We start from the raw sequence: 24,699 nt of genomic DNA on the forward strand, positions 1-24,699 counted from the left end.
ACTGACGGAAGAGCAGAGGCTACTTTCATGCTGTAATGATGATGTTAAATGCTTGTAGACCGCGTTGTCTCTGAGCCGCAGTGTGTGTGTGTTGTGTCTGGCAGCAGTGACTCGAACAGCAGCTCCAGTGACGGCTCGCGAGCGCGCTCAGTGCAGTCGACGGCTACACACGCTCCTCCCGCTGCGCCGCTCACCTTGGACTCCGACGAGCCGCGCAGGAGCTTCGGCATCCGGGTCCAGAACCTGCCCACGCGATCCACAGGTCAGCAGCACCTCGCCGGGTTAGAGGGTCCTCTGATGCCCTTTCACAACATGTACAATAACTGTGTGTGTGAAGGTTTAGCTTAAAATACCCCACTGATATTTTTTATAGCATGTTGTTTACACATAAGATGAAAGAACATTTCAGGATGTATGCTTTCATTACCTAGGAAATCAAAATATACTGTCCATAGCCTTAATGATTTATTAACTGTCCCTCTGAACATATCTCCAGAATACTGCTAAGTGTGTAACTGGAGAGTTTGGTGTACATCGGCTGAGATGTTTATACTGGAGAATGACTAAAATCTTATTTTGAGAAAACGCCATTTAAAGATTTGTAATGTAAAAAATCATACTTTTTTTTAGTGGAAACAACTATTTACTGACACAATATCTCATCAAATCATCAGCAACAACAATACAAATCACCTAAATCACATCAAAAGTTATGAACAGCATTTATGGCCTTCAACTGAGCAGAAAAACAGTCAAAAACACACACATCTGAGTGTCAGAGCGCGTCACATGATGCATCTGAACCAATCACGGTGTCAGAAATTGACATCAGCCAATGAGATTTCGCTTTTAGAGTTAAATGCCCATTGTACTTTCACGATCGGTTGCTGATAAAAAGGAAATTACCTTATAATTGGTAAAATTAGAAATTATAGAAAAATATAATTGGAATCTGACAGCATTGTACAGGAGAGAGAGAGCTGTCCAGCGGTGTGTGTGTGACAGGAGCAGATCGAGATCGCGGAGCAGCGGATGATTCAGAACGACAACTTTTGATGAATTTATGAGAAATCTACAGACGCAAACAGACAAACAGTAAAATAAAGACCTAAGTGTGTATTGCGGACTCGCCGCAGGGTCTGAAAGAACACATGTTATTGAAGACAATAGACCAAAATCTCCAAATTGACCAGTGGAAAACCCGAGCAGAACCGCTGCTCCACATGGACAGTGGTGAGCTAAAGCTGAGATCTGTGATAGCTCAGTGTACTCTGGGAAGCATGTTTAGGGGGTCTAATAAGAATGATCATCATTAGCCTGGCCCTAGTGGAAATGGGAACTTTAAGTCTCTCGGGGAAATCAGAATCAAAGTTGAAAAAAGGGGAACAATTTCTAAATATGTGTTGTTTGGCGGACTTGATGACGGACCATAAGAAGACCGGATCGTAATACTGGAGCATTTGATCTTAAAACAGAAGGTTTCTAAAAAAATGTAAATTATCACCATTCCAAACCCTTAAGAGTTTAGATATTAAGTTTAAAGCATCAGTTCCTTCATTGGGGGAACAGAAATCTCTCAATTTCATTAAAATATCTTCGTTTGTGTTTCGCAGATGAGCGAGAGCCTGAACAAGCCGGTTTCCCCTTTGCACTTCGGTGTAGCTGTTAGAGCTTTGTTTTTAAACTCTTTCCTGCCATTTATATTGCTTAATATAATTTAATCATCGCAATATATCTGATATTATCAAATTGTGTCTCTTTTTTGGTGAATTGCCTCTTTAAACTGGTCACTAAGCTTACGTTTGACGATCAAACACGTGTACTACAGTGCTTGATTTATGGGTCTCTTTCATGATCATAATAATCTGAAGGAGACGACTTTGGGGCCTTTGCATCACACTCTGCTGTGTTTGCCCCCGCCAGATACAAGCCTGAAGGACGGGCTGTTCCACGAGTTTAAGAAGTACGGCAAGGTGACGTCGGTGCAGATCCACGGGGCGCTGGAGGAGCGCTACGGCCTGGTGTTCTTCCGGCAGCAGGAGGACCAGGAGAAGGCCCTCAGCGTGTCCAAGGGCAAGCTGTTCTTCGGGATGCTGATCGAGGTCACGGCCTGGAACGGCCCCGAGACGGAGAGCGAGAACGAGTTCCGGCCGCTGGACGGGCGCATCGACGAGTTCCACCCCAAGGCCACGCGCACACTGTTCATCGGCAACCTGGAGAAGACCACCAACTACCAGCAGCTGCTCGACGTCTTCCAGCGCTTCGGGGAGATCGTGGTATGCTAGCCCTTAGCCCTGCCTCAGATACGCTAGGCTAGCCCTTAGCTCTGGCTCAGATACGCTAGGCTAGCCCTTAGCCCTGCCTCAGATACGCTAGGCTAGCCCTTAGCCCTGGCTCAGATACACTAGGCTAGCCCTTAGCCCTGGCTCAGATACACTAGGCTAGCCCTTAGCCCTGGCTCAGATACGCTAGGCTAGCCCTTAGCCCTGCCTCAGATACACTAGGCTAGCCCTTAGCCCTGGCTCAGATACGCTAGGCTAGCCCTTAGCCCTGCCTCAGATACACTAGGCTAGCCCTTAGCCCTGGCTCAGATACACTAGGCTAGCCCTTAGCCCTGCCTCAGATACGCTAGGCTAGCCCTTAGCCCTGCCTCAGATACGCTAGGCTAGCCCTTAGCCCTGGCTCAGATACGCTAGGCTAGCCCTTAGCCCTGGGTCAGATCACACACTTTCGGCATGGTCCGTTTGACGTAGGTGTCGTGGAGATCCGTTAACGACAACGGGCGTCGGGACGCAGGATTCGATCAGTTCATCTCGTATAGTGTGTTGTAGTGGACGACAACCGACTAGCGTCTGCGACATCACCATCAAAAGACTAGCGTGTTTTAAAATGAAGAGTTCCGTCAAGAGTGTGTGTGAGAGAGTGAGTATTAGCGAGTTTATGTGTGTGAGCGAGCAAGTTTGAGTGAGTGAGTGTGTGAGTGAGTGTGTGTGTGAGTGAGTGTGTGTGAGCGAGTGTGTCAGTGAGTGAGTGAGAGTGTGTATGTGAGTGTGTGTGTGGCAGCAATGTAGTTTGAGAGTGTGTGTGAGCGAGTGTGTCAGCGAGCAAGTGTGTGTGTGTGATTGAGTGTGTGTGAGAGTGTCAGCGAGCGAGTTTAATTGCGTGTGTGTGTGTGTGTGTGTGTGAGAGTGTCAGTGAGTGAGTTTGAGAGTGTGTGTGTGTGTGTGTGAGAGTGTCAGCGAGCGAGTTCGAGAGTGTGTGTGAGTGTCAGTGAGTGAAACTTGTCTCAATTTTCAAATTTGGTACTTTTGTAAAGAAATCTAATCAATAAATAGCGTTTTGTGGCTCTTTAATGTGTGACAGATCGCTCAGTTAAAGCCGCTCGTGACCCGATCATCTCTTCCTTCGGATTATGATTGGTCAGGTCATCTGTCAATCAGTATTGTTTTTTGGCAGCCCTTTTAGTTTTAGTCTTAGTCTTTTGGACGAAAATGCTTTTTAGTTTTAGTCACATTTTAGTCACTTGTAAACTTGATAGTTTTAGTCAAGTTTTAGTCGACGAAAACGCAAAAAGGTTTTAGTCAAGTGTTCTTTACCAAATTAATTTAGGTTAAAAAGTATTGGAAATGGGCTCAGGTTTGACATGTTACGCTCTGTGCGTAGGGCACCAGAGCTGAGGGAGCACCAAAAAAAAAATAGCCTAATGAAAAATCAATAATTATAATGCCGATTATTTCAGTATAGAAATGTAGACATCCCAAGTCTCCCGGAAGTTCCGGGAGTCTCCCGCATATTGATAGCGGCTCACTGATGCCCACGAATTAGTTAAAATCTCCGGAATCTAGGGCGAGCGCGCCCGCGAGACAGAGACTGGGCTCCAAACCGCGCAGCGCGTGCACGGCAGAGAGGGAGAGAGAGCAAGAGACGTTTTTCTTTCTGATGGATTACACTGAAAGGATGTCCATAAATCATCTCGTCGTTTCCGACCACCAAGCCCGTTTATTGGCGTCGCCGCCATGGTCCTTCGAAGATGTGTAGCGAGTGACTATAGCCGCAGGTGTGTTGTTGTTGTGTGGAATCTGGTGCGCGGCAGCCGGGTGGTGGGCGTACCCAAAACAACGGTTAGAATGCGGCATTGCTGATACTTTTTTAGCTCAAAACAGACAGATTTCACGCAAAATAGGCAGAAATGATTGTGAACGTCAGACTTATAATAATTTTCGTTCCGTCTTGTCAACGAAAACTCGAAAACGTCTTGTCATGTTTTAGTCACCTTAGAGCCATTTTTAGCTAGTCATCATAACGTTATCGTCATAAAAAAAAGGTGCGTCAACGAAATAATTGCGTTATCGTCATCGTTGACGAAAACAACATTGCTGTCAATCAAACTCCCTGCAAAGGGTCAATTTCTTTTAGTCATTGTTGCAATCCTTTTTTAAATCATGGATTTGTCTTGTTTGATTTCAGGATATTGATATCAAGAGGGTGAACGGCATACCCCAGTATGCATTTGTTCAATACTCCGATATTGCAAGTGTTTGTAAAGCCATTAAGAAAATGGATGGAGAGTATCTCGGCACCAACAGACTCAAGGTATCAGCGTGCACGTTCATGGCAGATGCTTGTCTATGTGTCACTGTATTGGCCTGGATGGTCAGTAATGTTTATCTCTGTGTTGATTGCAGCTTGGGTTTGGGAAGAGTATGCCGACAGCGTGTGTGTGGTTGGACGGGCTGACCTCCAACATCACAGAGCAGTATCTCACGCGACACTTCTGCCGCTACGGGCCCGTCGTCAAGGTACATCTGGACATAAACTATATATATGGTCATTCCAGGTCAAATCTACCAAATTACGGAAACTGTCCGAGATAAAATTTGATTTTGTTAATATTTTTTCTGAAAAAGACAAATAGTGATGAAACCCAAATATGAAATATCACAGATGTATATTGACTGGGTAATCACTGTTTTGCAGAGGAGGGTCAATGTGTTTTTACATAGAGATTGGTAGGTCTATTAGTGAAATCTGTTGACTTTAGCTATCTTTGTTGCATTAGATGCCTCCAGAGAGGCGTGTTGTATGCAATTATTTTGGGATAAGATGCATTAGGGACCTTTCGGTATTTATGGAATGGGCCACCGGAGGAAAATAGGGGAGGGTCATGCCTTTTTATTCTTTGTTGAGGGGAGGGTCATCCAACTTTTTTTAGTCTAGGGGGAGGGTCACCCAACTTTTGTATTCATGAAAACGACAAACTTTCAAAGTGGCTTGTTTTGTGCATATTTTTCCATGTAGCTCTCTCAGTCTCGGTCCCCCCATAGCTAGCAGATGGGTCTGACCCAACAAAAAACAGACGCGAAAGATGGAAAGAACAAAAAGTCCAGTTTGGCGCTGTTTGACAGTGCGCACGCGCTCAGAAAAAGTGCATCATGTCAGAACAGAACGCCAATGAAATGTTTACCACGAGCAAATAATAAACTTTTGTGATTGCGAATCACAAGCAGTGTCCTGTGAGTGTAACTCTACCGCTGCATGTGATATGTAGCCTACGTCGAGTTTGGGACTGAGGCGCCAGAACTGCAGCTGATAGATGTGCGCTGTAGCACGAGAGGCTACCATATTTCTTCAAAAGCAGATCGTGGAGATATTAAATCATCCACGATCAAAAATTGTGATATCGCATAAGCACAAGTATAAAACGACCGTTAGGCTATCATGTCTGAAAACAAACACAAATGACGCGTGCTACATTAGGGCTGTTTACACCTGGCCACTTCATGCGTTTTCTCAGATCGGATAGCTATCTGATTTATCAAAACGATTCCATTTACACCTGGTGTGGTCGCATAAATGCGTTTTTGCAAAACGGATTTTAAATCCTATCTTCAATTCTTCAAATAGTTTGCACGTTGGCTCATCTGCAGTGATGCGTGTTGCAGTAGCGTCGTCATGTCTGGCTATAACATGACATAAAGCCTATAACACGCTCTCACGTTTATTTATTTTATTGCATTTTTTGGGAGGAGTACAATTTACATATGTGGTTTCCACAACCAGATGCATTTACACATGTCCAGTTTTGTCGGGAATGTGGCCCAGACCTCCCCTGAAGTGATTTGAGCGATCGGATTCAAATCCGTCTCGAATGCGTTTCGGAGGGCATTTACACCTGGTCTTTTCACGATCGGATAGCTATCCCATCACAGAACACGCATGAAGTGGCCAGGTGTAAACAGCCCCTTATTCATCGCAAGACAGAACCAACACTGAGTGGGAGCCCCAGGCAAAATTAACCAATGAGGACCTTTTTTTATTTTATATAGCCTAGGCTATGTTTTATATATAATATATGATTTTTTTGTTAATATATCTTCATTAGATATATTATTATACACAATTCGAAAAGTAGTAAACACAGAACATCTAACAGAACATTTTAACAACCTTATGTGCTCATTTTTTTAATTAACGAAATGTCAATCTTTATAACAGAAGATACAACACAATACAACAATCTTCAAGATACAGTAAATCTTCAAATGTGAAGATGTGAAAACAGATTGTCACCTTAAAAACAGTCATTTGCGTGGTGGAACAAGTCATGCTAAATAGAATTATAGTTAGCATCTTAACTTGTTCTATTATTTTATTAGTTCATTAACTAGCCTAATTGTTAACTCAAAAAAATGTAATGTAAAGAGCTGGATACTTACTAATTAAATAATGTCAAATATAGTAAATGTATTGTTGCCATATACATATTTGTCGCTCGCACGTTAATTTCTGCTTAAATACTGCATGGAGGGATATAGCCCATTCTGCGCTCAAGCGCATGTATAATCTTGATGCAAAAGCAGGCTAATGATAATAAATATATATTTAAAAATAACGATGCATTTTAATTGTTTATTAATAAACACTTTTTTTCTAAATCAGTGTCCGCTGCAAACATGTCTCCATACATCTCCGCTGTAAAGTGCGCCTTTAAGAGAAATGCATCTTATACGGATTACATAATCAAATGATATTTGCTTTCGATTTTATTTTTTTCGTTTAAAATTGGACATATCAAGCTTTATATAGATATTTTTTCATATATTTGAGGCTAGTATGCTATATAGCCTACGATACGTTTCTGTTTTTTTTTTTTTTTTTTTTTTTTTTTTGACGCGCAGTTCAGTTCACGGAGACCATGAAAGCGCGCCCTGATTGTTTTATTTTATTTTACGAAAGCAAAACGTTTTCTTGTTATTGTGAGTTTACACAAATAAAAGTATTGCGACTGATGCATTATTCTTTTCTGTATGGCCAGAAATATAGTATTTTAAGTTGTTTCCACTGTTGATAGGAAAATGCAAATCGCATCGGCGCATCCATGTCATGCAGTTCGCGCTACACACTCCGCACACACACTTGGTTATGCGCCTAAGAACAGCGAACAATTGTCTAGGTTAACGTTAGAGTGGATAATCCTCATGTTTAACAAATCAAATCATGCAGTTTCTACCTATCGCGAGTCAGCGCTGCGCCAGTTTGAAGAAGGCGGGTGTGCAGGAGTCTTTTAATGAACGTTTGGGGTAGAGGCATAGAGATATCTGAACATCTTTGCCAAGCGCAAACCAGTACAGAAGTAATCAATAAATGATCGGGGAGGGTCATGCCTTTTTTCACAATCATTTTTGGAGGGTCATAGAAAAATTTATTGCTGGCGAAGGGAGGGTCAAGTCTTTTTTGACTATAGATCTCAAAACTCCGGTGGCCCCTTAAATAAATAACGAACAGTCCCTTACTAGTTTCAGTATTTGTGCTTCAGACAATCCTCTTTAAACACCAGTATCAGCTGTTTAAAAAGTGAACCACATTTGGTTATTGACCATTTGAAAATCTGTAAAATTCAACTATTTGAACATGGAGTCACATTGGGATCGCCATATCTATGAGATTGAACCAAATAGGACCTTAAATTAAGATGTCAAAAAAAGAGTTTAAGAACCAGAATCTAAAAGAATATTAAGATATCTTTAATACTTGAGTTACAGGTATGCAAACTTGAGTCAAAAAACACAAGTGCTTTTTTCTATTTTTGGACGGTCACCGTTGGCATGTAATGCAACAAAGATTGCTAAAGTCAACAGATTTCACTAATAGACCTACCGATCTCTGTGTAAAAATAAAATGATGCTGCCATCTCTCTAATGTCATTTTAAACGGTGGATTACTCTGTCAAATAATTCATTACATTTAATATTTTTGCTTCATGTATTTCTTTCACCAGAAAACAAATGGTCAAAATACAAAATTTGACCCTTTATTGATTTTTATATTGAGTTGTGCAGTTATACTAACTATTGTCCTCTTTTCCAGGTTGTGTTTGATAGGTTAAAAGGAATGGCTCTTGTTCTGTACAACAACACTGATTTTGCCCAAGCAGCTGTTAGAGAAACCAAAGGATGGAAGATAGGAGGGAACAAAATTAAGGTGTGTGGAACCGACTAGTGACTTTTGAACTTACTATTCATCTAGAATCTTTAAGTAAAATATATCACTGTTTCCTCAAAAAAATCTGAAGCAGCGCAACTCTTTTCAAATCAAATCAAGTCATCTTCCTTTATATAGCGCTTTTAACAATGTAGATTGTTTCAATACAGCTTTAACAGAGATAAACGTGTAATTTAAGGTAACAGATTCAAGATTAGTAATAATCAGTAATGTTTTTTGAGCAGCAAATTGAGTAATGATGCTGAAAATTCAGCTTTGATCACAGGAATAAATTACATTTGGCAGATTATTTACATAAAAAAACAGTAATATTTGTGAAGTATTACAATTTGAAATAGCTGTTTTTTGAGACATGCATCCATTGTGAGCCGAATAGACTTTTAAACGTTTGACCGCCAGTATATGTACAGTTATATAATGTAATGTGTTTGTTTCTTTTGTCCAGGTTGATTTTGCCAGTCAGGAGAGTCAAATGGCTTTCTATCGATCTATGCAGGCGTCAGGGCAGGACATCCGTGACTTTTATGATATTCCAGCAGAGAGGAGGTGAGTGATTCCTCAAGTACAACACCCTAGAAACTATAATTCCTGCCTTCAGTTTGCTTATCTTCAAGCACTTGGCTAATTATTGCCCAAATCTTGTTTCGTTTTGCCAGGGAAGAGCGGCGAACTCCTTATCATGAGTTTTCTGCTGAGCGAGCGTATTACGAAAATGTAAGGACTCCTGGCATTTACGCTGAAGACCCCCGTCGGGAATATCCTGGTCGCAGTCGCGATCGCTATACAGAGTTGGATCATTACCAAGGAGAACACTACGATCCCCGCTACCACGAGGACCCACGGGAATACAGAGATTATCGAGACCCTTTTGAGGACATCAGGAAGTACAGCTATATCCAGCGGGAACGTGAACGGGAGCGTGAGCGATTTGAGGCCGACCGGGGAAGATGGAGCCCGTCTCATCAGCGGCGTCCCTTAACACCCTCTGCCTCACCCTCACCGTCTGAACGTGTTTCTCGAGAAGCGGAACGACGGGTGTATAGACACTCCTCTGAGAGATCTGGAAGCTGCAGCTCGCTGTCTCCACCTCCAGCTCAGTTTGAGAAGTCTGAGAAATCGCCAGTGGATTACAAACCGGAAGGACTGGAGAGAGAAATCGAGCAGACCGAGGCAGAGCGCGCAAGTGGAGCGGAGAACAAGAAACGTGGCAGACGCAAAGAAAAGGCTGACAGAGAGAAGGGAGAGAAAGCAAAGCAAAGGAGAGGTAAAGTACAGTCTCCCAGTGCACCTCATTCTGAAGCAGATAGAGAGCCTAGTCTGGATTTGGGTTCTGGGAAGGGAAAAGTTTCAGATGTGGAGAGTCAAGAAAGACAAAAGCATAAAGGGGACAAAGAACCCTCCCCGGTTGACCCTCGCCTCGAGTCTCAAAAGGGAGAGCGACTCGATCAGTGCAAAAGTGAGTCGTTGGACAGGGATGGCAAAGGAAAGTCAAAGAAGCATTTAAAGTCTGACTCTGGTAGTGATGGCAAAGATTCCCTTTTAGATTCTGACAGACTTGCAGCGAGAAAGAGGCGATTTGGCGATCCCAGTGGGAAAACTATAAGGCAGAAAAGGGGCCGTCTAGAGGATGATCCAGGTTCTGGCATTAGCCAACCTGCTGACTTTGCTACAAACACCGGATTTACAAAAGAGACTGATATTGATGTGAAAGCAGAGAAAGAGGCTCCAAAAAGAGAACACTCCAAATCCAGGACTGGCCCTCATTATAGTCAAAGGGAAGAGCTGGATAGCACTATGAGAGGGACATCTCTGGGTCCATCGCTACGACCAGGGGAATTATCCGAGGTGGATGTTTTGGACTCAAAATCGCACCCTGTGCCTAGACGATTTTCAATCGACGGAACCTCCGATAAGGACAGCAAAGTAAGGGACGAATATCTAGAAAATATTGACCTTTCTCAGAGTTACCGCAAACAGATGGAGCAAAACAGGCGGCTTCGACAGCAGCTGCAGACTCCTGATAAACTAGGAAAGGCAGAATCTCAGCAAGGTATAGATGCAGAAGATCTTGAGCATCGTAGCCTGGTGCATGAGGTTGGCAAGCCTCCGCAAGATGTAACCGATACCTCGCCTCCAAATAAGATCAAGAAACAAGAGTCCTTTGAGATGGAAATGAGTGCTAAGAGAGAAAGGATTTACCGAACAGGTCGCCAAAAGAGTGAAGACCCTGAGTGGAATAACACAAATTCTCCGAGGTTTCAGCATGCACCGCTACTAAGAGAGGTAGAATACGCTGACCCTCCTACTCAAATGGCTGTGAGAGAAGTAAAAGAACCATCAAAACCTGAAGATAATGTTCCATTAGATCTGGAGCTTGCTAATAAACGGATGCACACCGTACAGATGTCAAAGATGACTACATCTCTACCAGATGAGCAGCAAAGACGTTGGGAGAGTCGACTAAAGCAAGAGTTATTACCGGACTTTTCAAGGGGCTCTGAGAAAAGACGTCTCAATCGGAAGTACTTGGATTATGGACTTTGGCCAGATTTGGAACCTGGTGAAGTGCGTTCTGACTCTGAAGAGGATCGTGAAAATAAGTCCAACTCTCCTGCACCATCAACTTCTGTATCCTTCTCTGAAAGACATCGCCCAGACAGGTTGTCAGAGTCCAAGCTAACATCTGCCCTAGAGAGAAACAAATTCCGTTCTTTTGCAGATGATCAGTCAATCACACCGGATACTAAAGCTTTGTTAGAGCGTGCAAAGTCTTTGTCCTCCTCAAGAGAAGACAACTGGTCTTTCCTTGATTATGATACACATTTTGCCAGTTTAAGGAGTAGAAAGGACACAGAAAAAGTAGAGACAGCCCCACGACCAACTCCCTCATGGTACATGAAGAAGAAGAAAATTCGAAGTGAGTCTGACGACAAAGTGGAAGAAAGGAAAGAAGATCCAAAGCCAGAAGAACAGGAGAGACGAGAGTTGTTTGCTTCACGTTTTTTGCACAGTTCTATTTTTGAGCAGGATTCAAGGCGTCTCCAGCATCTGGAACGAAAGCACGAGGACCCTGAACATGGTGTTGGATATCTGTACCCTCAGCAAGGCCCAGCAGAAGGGCAGCCTGACCCAGAACCAGTTGTACTTTTCCATAGCCGCTTTTTGGAGCTAACAAGGTTGCAGCAACAGAAGAATAAAGAACAAATGCCTCAAAATTCCAAGCATGAAGAAACTGTAGATACAACCAGAGGAAGTAAAACACCAGAGGAAGAACAAGCTCCACAGCAACAAATTGCTACTGAACCTAGTAACCATCCAGCTGAGAGCAAAACAATTAGCCCTGTTCAGGCTCCTCAGACTAGTCCTGTCCAAGCACCTCAAATATCACCACCTGTTATAATAGCCAAAGAATCCTTGCCATCATTGGAAACAGAATGTGTTGATACTCCTGCCTATAATTTGTTTGATCCTTCCATGAAGGAGGAAGATAAAGAGCATGAACAACCCTCAGCTCAGCCATTACAGCCTTTGCTAGAGCAACCCTCAGAACCTAATTGTTCAGAAAGCCAAGAGTCAAAGATCCTAGTCGAGGAGATGGTATTAAAGACCAATGACTTTGAAAGTGCTCCTGAAACCAACAAAGTGGTTTCAGAACAGCTTTCGAGCCACGAAACACCACCCAGCATTTCACAACCAGATACTGAGTCTCCAGTGAAGTTTCCAGAATCACCAAGTCCCCTCTCGCAAATCTCTTCTGAGCCACATGAAAAGGAACCTGAGCCACCTGTTACAGAAGCTGAATCTATCAATACAGGTGATCAGAAAGTTGCTGATAATTATCCAGTTGAGGAAGCTGTGTCTCCCCCTCCAAAGTCAAGAAATAAAAAGACTAAATCCTCACCTAGCACACCAGTAACTACACCTCTGCCTGCTACCCCAGACAAACAGAGCACCCGCAAAAGTGAGCGCATTGACAAAGAAAAACTGAAACGCTCATCTTCTCCAAGAGGAGAGGCATCCAAGGCAGTGCCCGATTCAAAGTCAGTAAGTAAGTCCCCTGTGCACAGCATAGAAATGGAGCAAGGTACAGAGCAAAATTCACAGCCAGTTAGGGCAAGGCGTAGGAATGTGCGTTCTGTTTATGCTACACCAATTGAAGATGAAACTGCTCTGCAACCTGGAAAAGACGCTGAATCACCTCGTGTAAGGAAGCGTATAGACAGAGATCTATCTAATCTAGGTTCTGATGTCGAAACCGTTACTACACCACCACCGACCTCGAGACGTGGACGCCCCCCCAAGAATCGACGCCAAGCTGAGGATGTACCAGCAGGAAAATCTGAACGGTCAAAATCAACTGAGTCTAAGGAATTGGATGCTAGTGAGACGAGCAGTGAGGGGGTTCCCAAAGTAGGTAAAGCCAAATGTTCACCCCACACACAAAAAGGAGTAAGTCCAGTGAATGTATCAGCATCTGGAATCGGAAAAAAGGGAGACAAAATGGAGAAAATATCAGAAAGCTCCAAACTCATTACTGAAGAAAACTCTCTTGTTCTTAAAAACCTAACAATTCGGCTTGATGTGACCGAGGTGAAGGCAATGCTTCAGACTAGTGAAGATGAACCTGGACCTGAGGATTCTCCTAAAAAGAGCTCGCCTAGTGTGTCTTCAAAGGATGAGGTATTAGAATCTAAATTTGAAAGTGATACCATGGATGAAGTTAATAATGAAGGGGAGGCATTGCCTGCTGCAACAAAAGCCATTGAGTCAGATGTATCTTTGCTGTCACGAGAGCTGGAACTTGAGCAAGCTGTTGAGAATATTGCAAAGCTTACAGAAGATGCATCTCCTCCTCCTCCTCCTCCTCCTCAGTTTAAAAGTAACTTGACAAAGGCACAACGTTCATTACCTGAAGAACCAGAGCGTGACTCAGAAGAAAAGCCTGCAATTCCATCTAGTGAAACAGAGCTTGCTGCTGCAATAGATTCCATTACAGCAGAGGAAACATCTTGTACCCTGCCACAAGAACAAATCATCAACTCTGTTGTAGATTCAAATGCTGATATATCGACACTTGCACCCAGTTCAAAAGTATCTGAAACCTGTGTTGGCGCAGCAGATGTTCAGGAGGAGACTGTAACCTCTCCTAGAAAAGGGTTTAAAGGCAGAGCAAAAGCTTCAAAGAAGGGCAAAGGCCAAAAGGGTGCTGCAAGCAAGAAAGAACCATTCAAAGATGTAGTTTTGGATGCTGAAAACATCCCTGTGAAGTCACCGGAGTCCATACCTGCAGAACTTCCAACAGTCAAAGAAAGATCACCCACAAGTACAGCTGTTGTCATTACTTCCTCTTCCAAGCAGGTTGTAACTTTAAAAGCGCCTAATGCAGAAGTTCCAAACGAACCAGAGTTGCCTCTTAAAACTGAGATGGATATCCCAAAATCTTCTCCTGCTCCCAGCAGAAGCCCAACGTCACCCAAGTATCAGCCTTATCCATACAAAAACACGTCCCCCTCACTATCTCCAACAAGAACTTGCCTCAAGAATTTGTCCTCATACCCAAGCAGGCTTTCTGTTTCCCCTACAGAGCGTTTCAATCCGCTGAAAGAATCTGGGGTCCTCTCCCCTCCTCAGACCCCTTTAGAGAGCCCAACATTACCCTCAGACACCCCTGTTCATGACACCAACTCTGGTGATTTGCGTAAAATCCTCACAAAGCCTAGAACTGGGCCAATGTTGGACATTGCCGTTACATCTGGGAATCTGCATCATTCTGCAAGGGAAAGTGACATTACACCAGATGTGGTAACCAGCAAAAGTGCTCATCAAGATAACAGGCAACCCTCTGTTTCAGCCCAACCTGTAGTTCGACAGCCTGCCTCTATTCCATCCCCAGAAACAAAGCAGATCTTCAGTGAGAAGTCGGTTATTTCAGTTATTGCTTCCACTCCTACCTCTGTCATCAGTCGAGTTTGCAATCCCCCTGACTCTGAGGAGAAGCCAAATGCTCCCATTGGAAATCCCTTTCTTGACAAACAACCTCCAAAACAGATTTACCAGCCAAGCTTGGAGGAAAGCAGTACGTACCATGGTCCACCAGTCGGTGAGGAAGGTGGAAATGCTGGTCGTTATATTGTGGAGAGTACATCGCTGAGCACAGGTTCCAGCACAGGGCTGAGAGTTCAGACGTCAGAAGGTGTGGTGGTGCTGAGTCATTCTGGACAGAAAATGGAGGGGCCACATCGCATAAGTGCCAAAATCAGCCAGATCCCCCCGGCCAGTGCTGTGGACATAGAGTCCCAGCAGCTGGTGTCCATGCCCCAAATCAAGCAGGAACACTACAGTGCCTCCCAAACACCATCTTCGAAATGCCCACTTCCTTCAGATCATGGGCATTCAATAAAACCACAACTAAATGTCTCCGCAATTAAACAAGAGTCTGCACTGGACAAATTAGACTCCTCTTATGCCCCAGTTCAAAGTGGAGTTGTTAAATTATTGCAACAAACGCCTGGCCCTTCACAGGTCATGAGTTACCATCATACTTTGATGAAGCACCCCAAGAAGGTAGATGGGTCAGAGTCACTCAGTGTGGATGGCGTGAAACCCGCCTGGGTCCCAACTATTAGTCCTGCTTTAAGTCCTCATCTTCCCCCAGCAGCAGGTAATCATGTCGGATTCGGCACACAGACAGATCGAACTCCGTCACTTATTCAACCTAAGCAGGAGCCTCGATCGCCCCGGAAATCTGGACACCCTCATTCTCCTTTTGCCAAAGTGTCGTCTCCTATTGGCTCCTCATCTCCGAAAGGTGTGTCTATGGTGCTTCCCTCTGGATTACCCTCTCTGTCCCCATATGTGTCCACTGTCCACCACTCTGAGCAGTCTGTGATCATGCCCCCACATAACGCTCACGGGAGCATTGGACGAATGTCGCCACACCGCGTTGGCCCGATAGGGCACCTTACTCAGGGCGAGGTACGAGTGAACACTCCTCCTCTCTCTATGATGAACTATGCCATTCACTCTGAGAGCCTCACCTCTTGGCCACCTGGCCAGCAGAGACCCATATCTCCCCAGGCCGTGGGGAACAGGGAAATGGTCCTCAAGGTTAACACAGCCAATGCAAGAAGCCATGATGGAGGAGAAGAAGAAGCAAGGCGTTTCCATACAGCTCTCGGAAGACCAGCTGCTCAACTGAAACCAGAATCCATACCAGCAGAGTATCGTGGAGCTCTCCCCAGTGGTTTACCAATCGATCGATTCAACATGTCACCAAGAGACATGCGGGTACTCATTCACCACCAGCAGAGTGATCGTCCCACTGCAGAACTACACCAGGTGCACGTCCCCGAGAACATGCCGACGTCTTCAACTCCTACCAGCATGGCGGCATCTCTCTCACCTCGGCCCCACTTGTTAGCAAAGGGGGTGTCTGAGAAGGACCCGTCGAAAACATCCGAGCTGAGGAGGGCACAGACACCTCCTAGTAAAGAGGGAATGATGGCGATCCGTAGTGCAATGCCTCCGATGGCTTCTCCTCAGAGAGTTCAGCTGATGACAGCAGGAGCTGGGACGTCCTTTCCTGAATATTCCAACATGTATACAAACCTACGGCCCGCCCACGCTCAGTTTGCGGATAATTCTCCAATGGGGATTAACCAGTCCACCCATAGCATCCCACCGTCACAGGTAAGTTTGAGTATGCATCAGTTTTAAATTTACTAGCTTTTAGAGCTGTGCAAATTACATGTGTCCCTTTCGTTTTAAACCAAGGGAGTTCAAGAGCCAGAGTCAAGTCAGCCTCAAGCTGAAGCTAAAGTGGAGTTGGTTGGACATCAGCCTGTGAACATGGTGCAGCTTCTGACGGTGAGTTTCTCAATAACTACACACAACGGTTTATTCTGTACACCCAGAACTTCTGGTTTTTACCTGTCCTGACATTATTTTCACTATCCCCCATCAAAATAATCCGTTTTTACTTTTAGTAGTGTATTTTTGTTTTTTTGCTAGAAATATTTAGATTTATTCGATTTTCTTAAAAAAGAAGATTTTTATGATATTATACACTGTTAATTAAATTTAAACTGGTTTGTAGTTTTCAACATTCATACTGATGCCTCGTTAGTTTTGAAAGCATTTATTTCAGGGTTCGTACTAGGTGCTTAAAGTGCTTGATTTTCACTGGTTTTCTGTTAGAACGGTGTTAAGTTAATGGCTCCCCTAAGTTAATAACTAATGATCTTTGCAACGGAAGGGATTCGGTCAAATCTAACTTTAGCTGGACAATAACTTTATTCTAGAGCTGCTGTAAAGACAAACTAATCTGTTACTGTAATCTACTATTATCACTGTAAAGCTGCTTTGAAACAATCTATATTGTTAAAAGCTCTGTATAAATGAAGGTGACTTGATGTACTTGAATTAGACTTTTAAAATGTAAGTCCTGGAAAACCCTTGAAAACAGCCATATTTATGAAGTAAATACAATATATATGAAATTATTTTTTCAAAAAAACACACATACAATCTTTTCACACAAAATGAACACTGCAGCCCGTCTGATAAACCCCCATCATACCTTTTCTGTGTTTTCGGTCACATTGTTACAAAGATTCTTTATAGGAAATTATATTGAAACAATCCTTATTGTTGATTTTTGTTCAGTGACCAGGGAAAGTATTTGATTTCTTAATATCATCATATTAGAAAATATCAAGTCCGGTGTCCTAGCAGAGCAGCTACAGGAGTAGTCCTTCACATTATTGCACACTATGACATTTTCGTTTGCATTTTTTTCGTATTCGTCATTTGGTGGCTGTGAATTGTCAAAACGCCTCTCAAAATGCTTGCTACAGATGTGAAAAACTTAAATGTAACCCGATCTGAATTATTTTGTGTCGAACAAAAGTTTCGGAAGCAGTGTGTAAACGTGATTGACACAACGTGAGGTCTTATTGTGTGGAAGGACACATCAACATGTTCCACTAACCACAAACAGACACAATTCTTTGTCTTCCTTTTCAACCATCTGTGTAGTGAGAATGCAAATGTAGACCAGACCCTTAATATGTACTGTTTTATAAACTCTGTTGTGCAGAAGTACCCTATTGTGTGGCAAGGCCTGCTGGCGCTGAAGAACGACACCGCAGCGGTTCAGCTGCACTTCTTGTGTGGAAACAAGGCTCTGGGCCTGCGGTCTCTGCCTCTGCCGGAGAGCGGCGGGATCCTGCGCATCGTCCAGCGGATGAGGCTGGAGGCGCAGCAGCTCGAGGGCGTCGCGCGCAGGATGACGGTACGGCACCTTTATTTATACAGCGCTTTTTACAGTACAGATTGTTTCAAAGCAGCTTCACAGAATAACAGGAAAATAATGCAACAGTTTGTTTCCAGAAGAAAATAGCGTCACAGTCCAGCTTAAGTTCAGTGATGGTTCATTTTTGTCATCCAGTTCAGTTCTCATATAATGGTGTCAATGCAGGCAGATCAATATTATTGTTGAATATTAAATTAAATGTCCCCAGCTAAGCAAGCCAAAGGTGAAAAGTGTCACGAACCAAAACTCCATCAGTGCCAGAATGGAGAAAACCCTCGAGAGAAACCAGACTCAGTCGCTCAGTTCTCCTCTGGCCAACAAACCAACAGTGTATGATTAGAGTATGATTCAGGCATTATAGATCAGAAGTCAGATTGGATCAGAATATTACATGACTCTGGAAGATTCCCTTTTCCACCAAGAGTTTCTGTTTTGGTGCATTGCTAAAGGGTCTAGTTCTTGCTTATTAAAATGTATTAATCTTCCAGTATCCAAGAGGGCTATCAGCTCTAGAAATAATCAAATGTGTGTTATATTTTATGCAAATGCAAACTTATTTTGAGTAATGTAAACAAATTTTCACTCACCATGACCGTGTTCTCACCTATTGATTATGAAAGTGGAGAAAATGGTGAAAGTTTTGTCTGAAAAATCAAGTTGTATAAACTAATATGTACGAATGATGGTGTAAACGTTCAGGCTGTATGCAGAGGACTCTTTTAAAGAGGACCTGTTATGCCCTTTCTCAAATTCTTGATTGACTTTTGGGCTCTACTAGGCTCAGTTTTCCTGCTTGAATGTTGATTATTTCCCCTTATATTCCATTGTTGCAGCTCTTCTCTTCCCAGTGTGTCAGTAACGCTCTGGTTTCCCGAAAGCATCATTAGCCAACTATGGTCGCAAGTTAATTTATCAAAGTCGGTGTTTCCTGAAACAATATTCTAACGAACATTTGCAGACAGCATCGCAGAGTTGTGCGTTTGCTTTTAACCACAGGTCGAGATCTGTTGATCAGAGTTTCATGTTTGCATGACGTGGACTCAATAAATCCTGATCTTGAGCCAAATAAGCAAGCTGGCATTCAGTGCAATCTATATCTTTTATTTAGAATACATACAAATGTATTCTACAAAACACACCCTCTCTATGAAGCCCCTCCTTCTGGAAAGCACACTGTGCTCTGTTTGGTCAGCTGGAGCAGTGTGTTGTGATTGGTCGAGCGCTTCGAGTGTGTTTGGGAAATGCCCCGCCCCCTTACCATAACCGCCAGTTTAACACTACTAACTCAACCAGGCCCCGCCCCTTGATTCTGCGTATTAATTATTATAATGCAAAATATTGTGACATGTTCATTCCCGGAAGAAACTCAAGACTGGAGGCGTTTCAGGAGTTCAGAAACACTTATGTAGACAATAACTTATACTCAACAGCAACATTACACTAAAGACCGATGGAGAAGAGCAGACCGAATGTGAGCTGTGGAAACTCTTGTGAGATGTTGTGTTGTGTTGTCAGGGGGAGAGTGATTTCTGCCTGCTGTTGGCCATGCCGTGTGGCGTCAACCAGGACGACGTGTTGAACCAAACGCAGGCGCTCAAATCTGCCTTCATCAATTACCTGCAGGCCAAACTAGCGGCGGGAATCATCAACGTGCCCAACCCCGGCTCCAATCAGGTGCGTGCTCCTCCTGCAGCGAAGCCCTTCATGCTCAGGTGTTGTCTTCAGGAAAACTAGCCCATGATTTACTCTCCCTCAACCCATCCTAGTGGATATGACATCCCTCAACCCATCCTAGTGTATATGACATCCCTCAACTCATCCTAGTGTATATGACATCCCTCAACCCATCCTAGTGTATATGACATCCCTCAACCCATCCCAATGTATATGACATCCCTCAACCCATCCTAGTGTATATGACATCCCTCAACCCATCCTAGTGTATATGACATCCCTCAACCCATCCTAGTGTATATGACATCCCTCAACCCATCCTAGTGTATATGACATCCCTCAACCCATCCTAATGTATATGACATCCCTCAACTCATCCTAGTGTATATGACATCCCTCAACCCATCCTAGTGTATATGACATCCCTCAACCCATCCTAGTGTATATGACATCCCTCAACTCATCCTAGTGTATATGACATCCCTCAACTCATCCTAGTGTATATGACATCCCTCAACCCATCCTAGTGTATATGACATCCCTCAACCCATCCCAATGTATATGACATCCCTCAACCCATCCTAGTGTATATGACATCCCTCAACCCATCCTAGTGTATATGACATCCCTCAACCCATCCTAGTGTATATGACATCCCTCAACCCATCCTAGTGTATATGACATCCCTCAACCCATCCTAGTGTATATGACATCCCTCAACCCATCCTAGTGTATATGACATCCCTCAACCCATCCTAGTGTATATGACATCCCTCAACTCATCCTAGTGTATATGACATCCCTCAACCCATCCTAGTGTATATGACATCCCTCAACTCATCCTAGTGTATATGACATCCCTCAACCCGTCCTAGTGTATATGACATCCCTCAACTCGTCCTAGTGTATATGACATCCCTCAACCCATCCTAGTGTATATGACATCCCTCAACCCATCCTAGTGTATATGACATCCCTCAACCCATCCTAGTGTATATGACATCCCTCAACCCATCCTAGTGTATATGACATCCCTCAACCCATCCTAGTGTATATGACATCCCTCAACCCATCTTAGTGTATATGACATCCCTCAACCCATCCTAGTGTATATGACATCCCTCAACCCATCCTAGTGTATATGACATCCCTCAACCCATCCTAGTGTATATGACATCCCTCAACTCATCCTAGTGTATATGACATCCCTCAACTCATCCTAGTGTATATGCCACCCCTTAACTCATCCTAGTGTATATGACATCCCTCAACCCATCCTAGTGTATATGACATCCCTCAACCCATCCTAGTGTATATGACATCCCTCAACCCATCCTAGTGTATATGACATCCCTCAACCCATCCTAGTGTATATGACATCCCTCAACCCATCCTAATGTATATGACATCCCTCAACCCATCCTAATGTATATGACATCCCTCAACTCATCCTAGTGTATATGACATCCCTCAACTCATCCTAGTGTATATGACATCCCTCAACTCATCCTAGTGTATATGACATCCCTCAACCCATCCTAATGTATATGACATCCCTCAACTCATCCTAGTGTATATGACATCCCTCAACTCATCCTAGTGTATATGACATCCCTCAACTCATCCTAGTGTATATGACATCCCTCAACTCATCCTTGTGTATATGACATCCCTCAACTCATCCTAGTGTATATGACATCCCTCAACCCGTCCTAGTGTATATGACATCCCTCAACTCGTCCTAGTGTATATGACATCCCTCAACTCGTCCTAGTGTATATGACATCCCTCAACTCGTCCTAGTGTATATGACATTCTTCTTTCAGACGAACTCAATCTGCGTTATATTAAAAAATGTCCTGGCTCTTCCAAGCTTTATAATGGCAGCGAATGGCCTTTTCTGTTTTGAAGTCCATAAAAGTGATGGACAGATGCACTTTTATGATGGACAGATGCACTTTTATGATGGACAGATGCACTTTTATGATGGATAAATGCACTTTTATGATGTATTTTTCACTGTTTTCCTCCCTGCGCAGCCGGCGTATGTGCTGCAGATCTTCCCGCCTTGCGAGTTCTCTGAGAGTCACCTGTCCCGCCTGGCCCCGGACCTGCTGAGCCAGATCTCCAGCATCTCCCCGCACCTGATGATCGTTATCACCTCTGTGTGATCACACACACTCTCCTCACACACACACTCTCATCCCGGACCTGATGATCGTCATCACCTCTGTGTGATCACACACACTCTCTCTCATCCTGGACCTGATGATCGTCATCACTTCTGTGTGATCACACACACTCTCCTCACACACACTCTCTCTCATCCCGGACCACACACTCTCCTCACACACACTCTCATCCCGCACCTCATGATCGTCATCACACACACTCTCATCCCGGACCTCATGATCGTCATCACCTCTGTGTGATCACACACACTCATCGTCATCACACACACTCTGCCCTGCTTGTATTTATTCATCAACTGCAGTTCTGTTCATGGAAACTGGGTGAAAAAAGAAAAATCACAGAGCGACAAGTGACATTTTCTTCATTTGTTGATTTTGAGTCTATTTTTTTGAAGAGCGAATCATAGAAGTTATTGTAACATAAATATGTGTTTTTAACTGGTCATGTGGTCCCCGTAGAGGATTGAACATTGGGATCGTCTCCGACGGCAAACTGACAGGATCATGGAGTTTCTGGTTTGCCGGACTGTAAATATTTTAAATATTTAAACCCCTGGCGAGAGGGAAGAGTCGGCTTCACCTCCAGGATCTGGAGGCATGTGTGCAGAATCAGAACGCTTTTGTGTTGTAAATACTCGAGACTTCGGGCTGGCAGCTCTTCGCTGGGTTTGTTGCGGGCACTTCAAATTTTCTTACTCAAATAAAAAAAAAGTACATAAAGCTTGTGTTGTCACTCTTTCAGCGTTTATTCATCAGAAATGGCACAGACATCAATTAAATCAGTGTTTAGCAGATTTATCGGGATGAGGATCTGGGAATCTGGGTTGAAATGCACTGTCTAAAGTGGACTGTTGGAGTAGTCTACTGAGTAACTGTGCAGCTACATGTCAACTAGCTCTCAGTGGAGGATTAGTAGACTGTCAGGTTAGGGTTCGGAGAATAAGTGGACGTGTAGTTGCCAAGTTACTTATAGTCAGTAGAATATCTGTTGGGACCAGCAGAATAAGAGTTACGGGCTACTAATCCTCCAATGAGATCCTCCTACTGACGGGCTACTAATCCTCCAATGAGATCCTCCTACAGACGGGCTACTAATCCTCCAATGGGATCGTCCTACAGACGGGCTACTAATCCTCCAATGAGATCCTCCTACTGACGGGCTACTAATCCTCCAATGAGATCCTCCTACAGACGGGCTACTAATCCTCCAATGAGATCCTCCTACAGACGGGCTACTAATCCTCCAATGAGATCCTCCTACTGACGGGCTACTAATCCTCCAATGAGATCCTCCTACTGACGGGCTACTAATCCTCCAATGAGATCCTCCTACAGACGGGCTACTAATCCTCCAATGAGATCCTCCTACAGACGGGCTACTAATCCTCCAATGAGATCCTCCTACAGACGGGCTACTAATCCTCCAATGAGATCCTCCTACTGACGGGCTGCTAATCCTCCAATGAGATCCTCCTACTGACGGGCTACTAATCCTCCAATGAGATCCTCCTACAGACGGGCTACTAATCCTCCAATGAGATCCTCCTACAGACGGGCTACTAATCCTCCAATGAGATCCTCCTACAGACGGGCTGCTAATCCTCCAATGAGATCCTCCTACAGACGGGCTGCTAATCCTCCAATGAGATCCTCCTACAGACGGGCTACTAATCCTCCAATGAGATCCTCCTACAGACGGGCTGCTAATCCTCCAATGAGATCCATCTACAGACGGGCTACTAATCCTCCAATGAGATCGTCCTACAGACGGGCTACTAATCCTCCAATGAGATCCTCCTACAGACGGGCTACTAATCCTCCAATGAGATCCTCCTACTGACGGGCTACTAATCCTCCAATGAGATCCTCCTACAGACGGGCTACTAATCCTCCAATGAGATCCTCCTACAGACGGGCTACTAATCCTCCAATGAGATCCTCCTACAGACGGGCTACTAATCCTCCAATGAGATCCATCTACAGACGGGCTACTAATCCTCCAATGAGATCCATCTACAGACGGGCTACTAATCCTCCAATGAGATCCATCTACAGACGGGCTACTAATCCTCCAATGAGATCGTCCTACAGACGGGCTGCTAATCCTCCAATGAGATCGTCCTACAGACGGGCTGCTAATCCTCCAATGAGATCGTCCTACAGACGGGCTGCTAATCCTCCAATGAGATCCTCCTACTGACGGGCTACTAATCCTCCAATGAGATCCTCCTACTGACGGGCTACTAATCCTCCAATGAGATCCTCCTACAGACGGGCTACTAATCCTCCAATGAGATCCTCCTACTGATGGGCTGCTAATCCTCCAATGAGATCCTCCTACTGACGGGCTACTAATCCTCCAATGAGATCCTCCTACTGACGGGCTACTAATCCTCCAATGGGATCCTCCTACAGACGGGCTACTAATCCTCCAATGAGATCCTCCTACTGGCGGGCTACTAATCCTCCAATGAGAGCTAGTTAGCATGTAGCTGCACAGTTCCTCAGAGTCAGTAGAATATCTGAAGTGGACTATCCAAATAGAATGTAACCAAGGCTTTAGTGTCCGTTACTACAGGAAATCATGTTTGCAGTAATGAAGGTCAGGATTGCAGCGCTTCTAACTCAATATTTTATATAGCAATATTTAATTTTTTGGGTTGAAAAATGTATTTTGCTGTTTCAAATACAACAACAAACATCAGACAAGACAAGAAACGGCAGACTAAATGTACAGTTCGAAAAGTGGTGTGTGTTCAGTGTGTGTTGTGGACACTGGACCCGAAGACGGCCTCCAGCTGCTGCTCAAGTGTGTGTGTGTGTTCTGGACACTGGACCCGAAGACGGCTCCAGCTGCTGCTCAAGTGTGTTGTGTGTGTGTGTGTGTGTGTTCTCAGTGTGTGTTGTGGACACTGGACCCGAAGACGGCCTCCAGCTGCTGCTCGTACTGCCAGATGTTCCTCTTCAGGATCTGCTTACAGGAGCCCAGCAGACGCTCGAACGCCTGCACGTCGATCA

At 44.1% G+C, this 24,699-nt stretch overlaps 2 protein-coding genes across 6 annotated transcripts in view; one reads left to right on the forward strand and one right to left on the reverse strand.

Annotated features, from left to right (window-relative positions):
• The window catches only part of LOC306987714 (msx2-interacting protein), a 26,921-nt gene extending 5,098 nt beyond the window's left edge, over window positions 1-21,823 (forward strand). For 3 of the 5 annotated variants that reach the window (XM_079592218.1, XM_079592220.1, XM_079592222.1), the window contains 11 exons: window positions 105-262; window positions 1,924-2,276; window positions 4,468-4,593; window positions 4,686-4,799; window positions 8,368-8,481; window positions 8,948-9,048; window positions 9,159-16,191; window positions 16,276-16,368; window positions 17,600-17,794; window positions 19,331-19,489; window positions 21,529-21,823. In XM_079592218.1, the coding sequence (XP_079448344.1) occupies window positions 105-262; window positions 1,924-2,276; window positions 4,468-4,593; window positions 4,686-4,799; window positions 8,368-8,481; window positions 8,948-9,048; window positions 9,159-16,191; window positions 16,276-16,368; window positions 17,600-17,794; window positions 19,331-19,489; window positions 21,529-21,660 (8,578 nt within the window). In that variant the 3' untranslated portion in view covers window positions 21,661-21,823. The remainder of the gene's footprint in view (window positions 1-104; window positions 263-1,923; window positions 2,277-4,467; window positions 4,594-4,685; window positions 4,800-8,367; window positions 8,482-8,947; window positions 9,049-9,158; window positions 16,192-16,275; window positions 16,369-17,599; window positions 17,795-19,330; window positions 19,490-21,528) is intronic. The other 2 variants (XM_079592219.1, XM_079592221.1) reach the window with 1 other exon arrangement.
• prkar2ab (protein kinase, cAMP-dependent, regulatory, type II, alpha, B) overlaps window positions 21,622-24,699 on the reverse strand; it is a 28,651-nt gene continuing 25,573 nt past the window's right edge. Inside the window, exon 10 of the mRNA XM_079592234.1 lies at window positions 21,622-24,699. Within this exon, the coding sequence (XP_079448360.1) occupies window positions 24,575-24,699 (125 nt within the window). The 3' untranslated portion in view covers window positions 21,622-24,574.

The sequence above is a fragment of the Phoxinus phoxinus genome, assembly GCF_949152265.1.
Source record: "Phoxinus phoxinus genome assembly, chromosome: 20".
Taxonomy (NCBI): domain Eukaryota; kingdom Metazoa; phylum Chordata; class Actinopteri; order Cypriniformes; family Leuciscidae; genus Phoxinus; species Phoxinus phoxinus.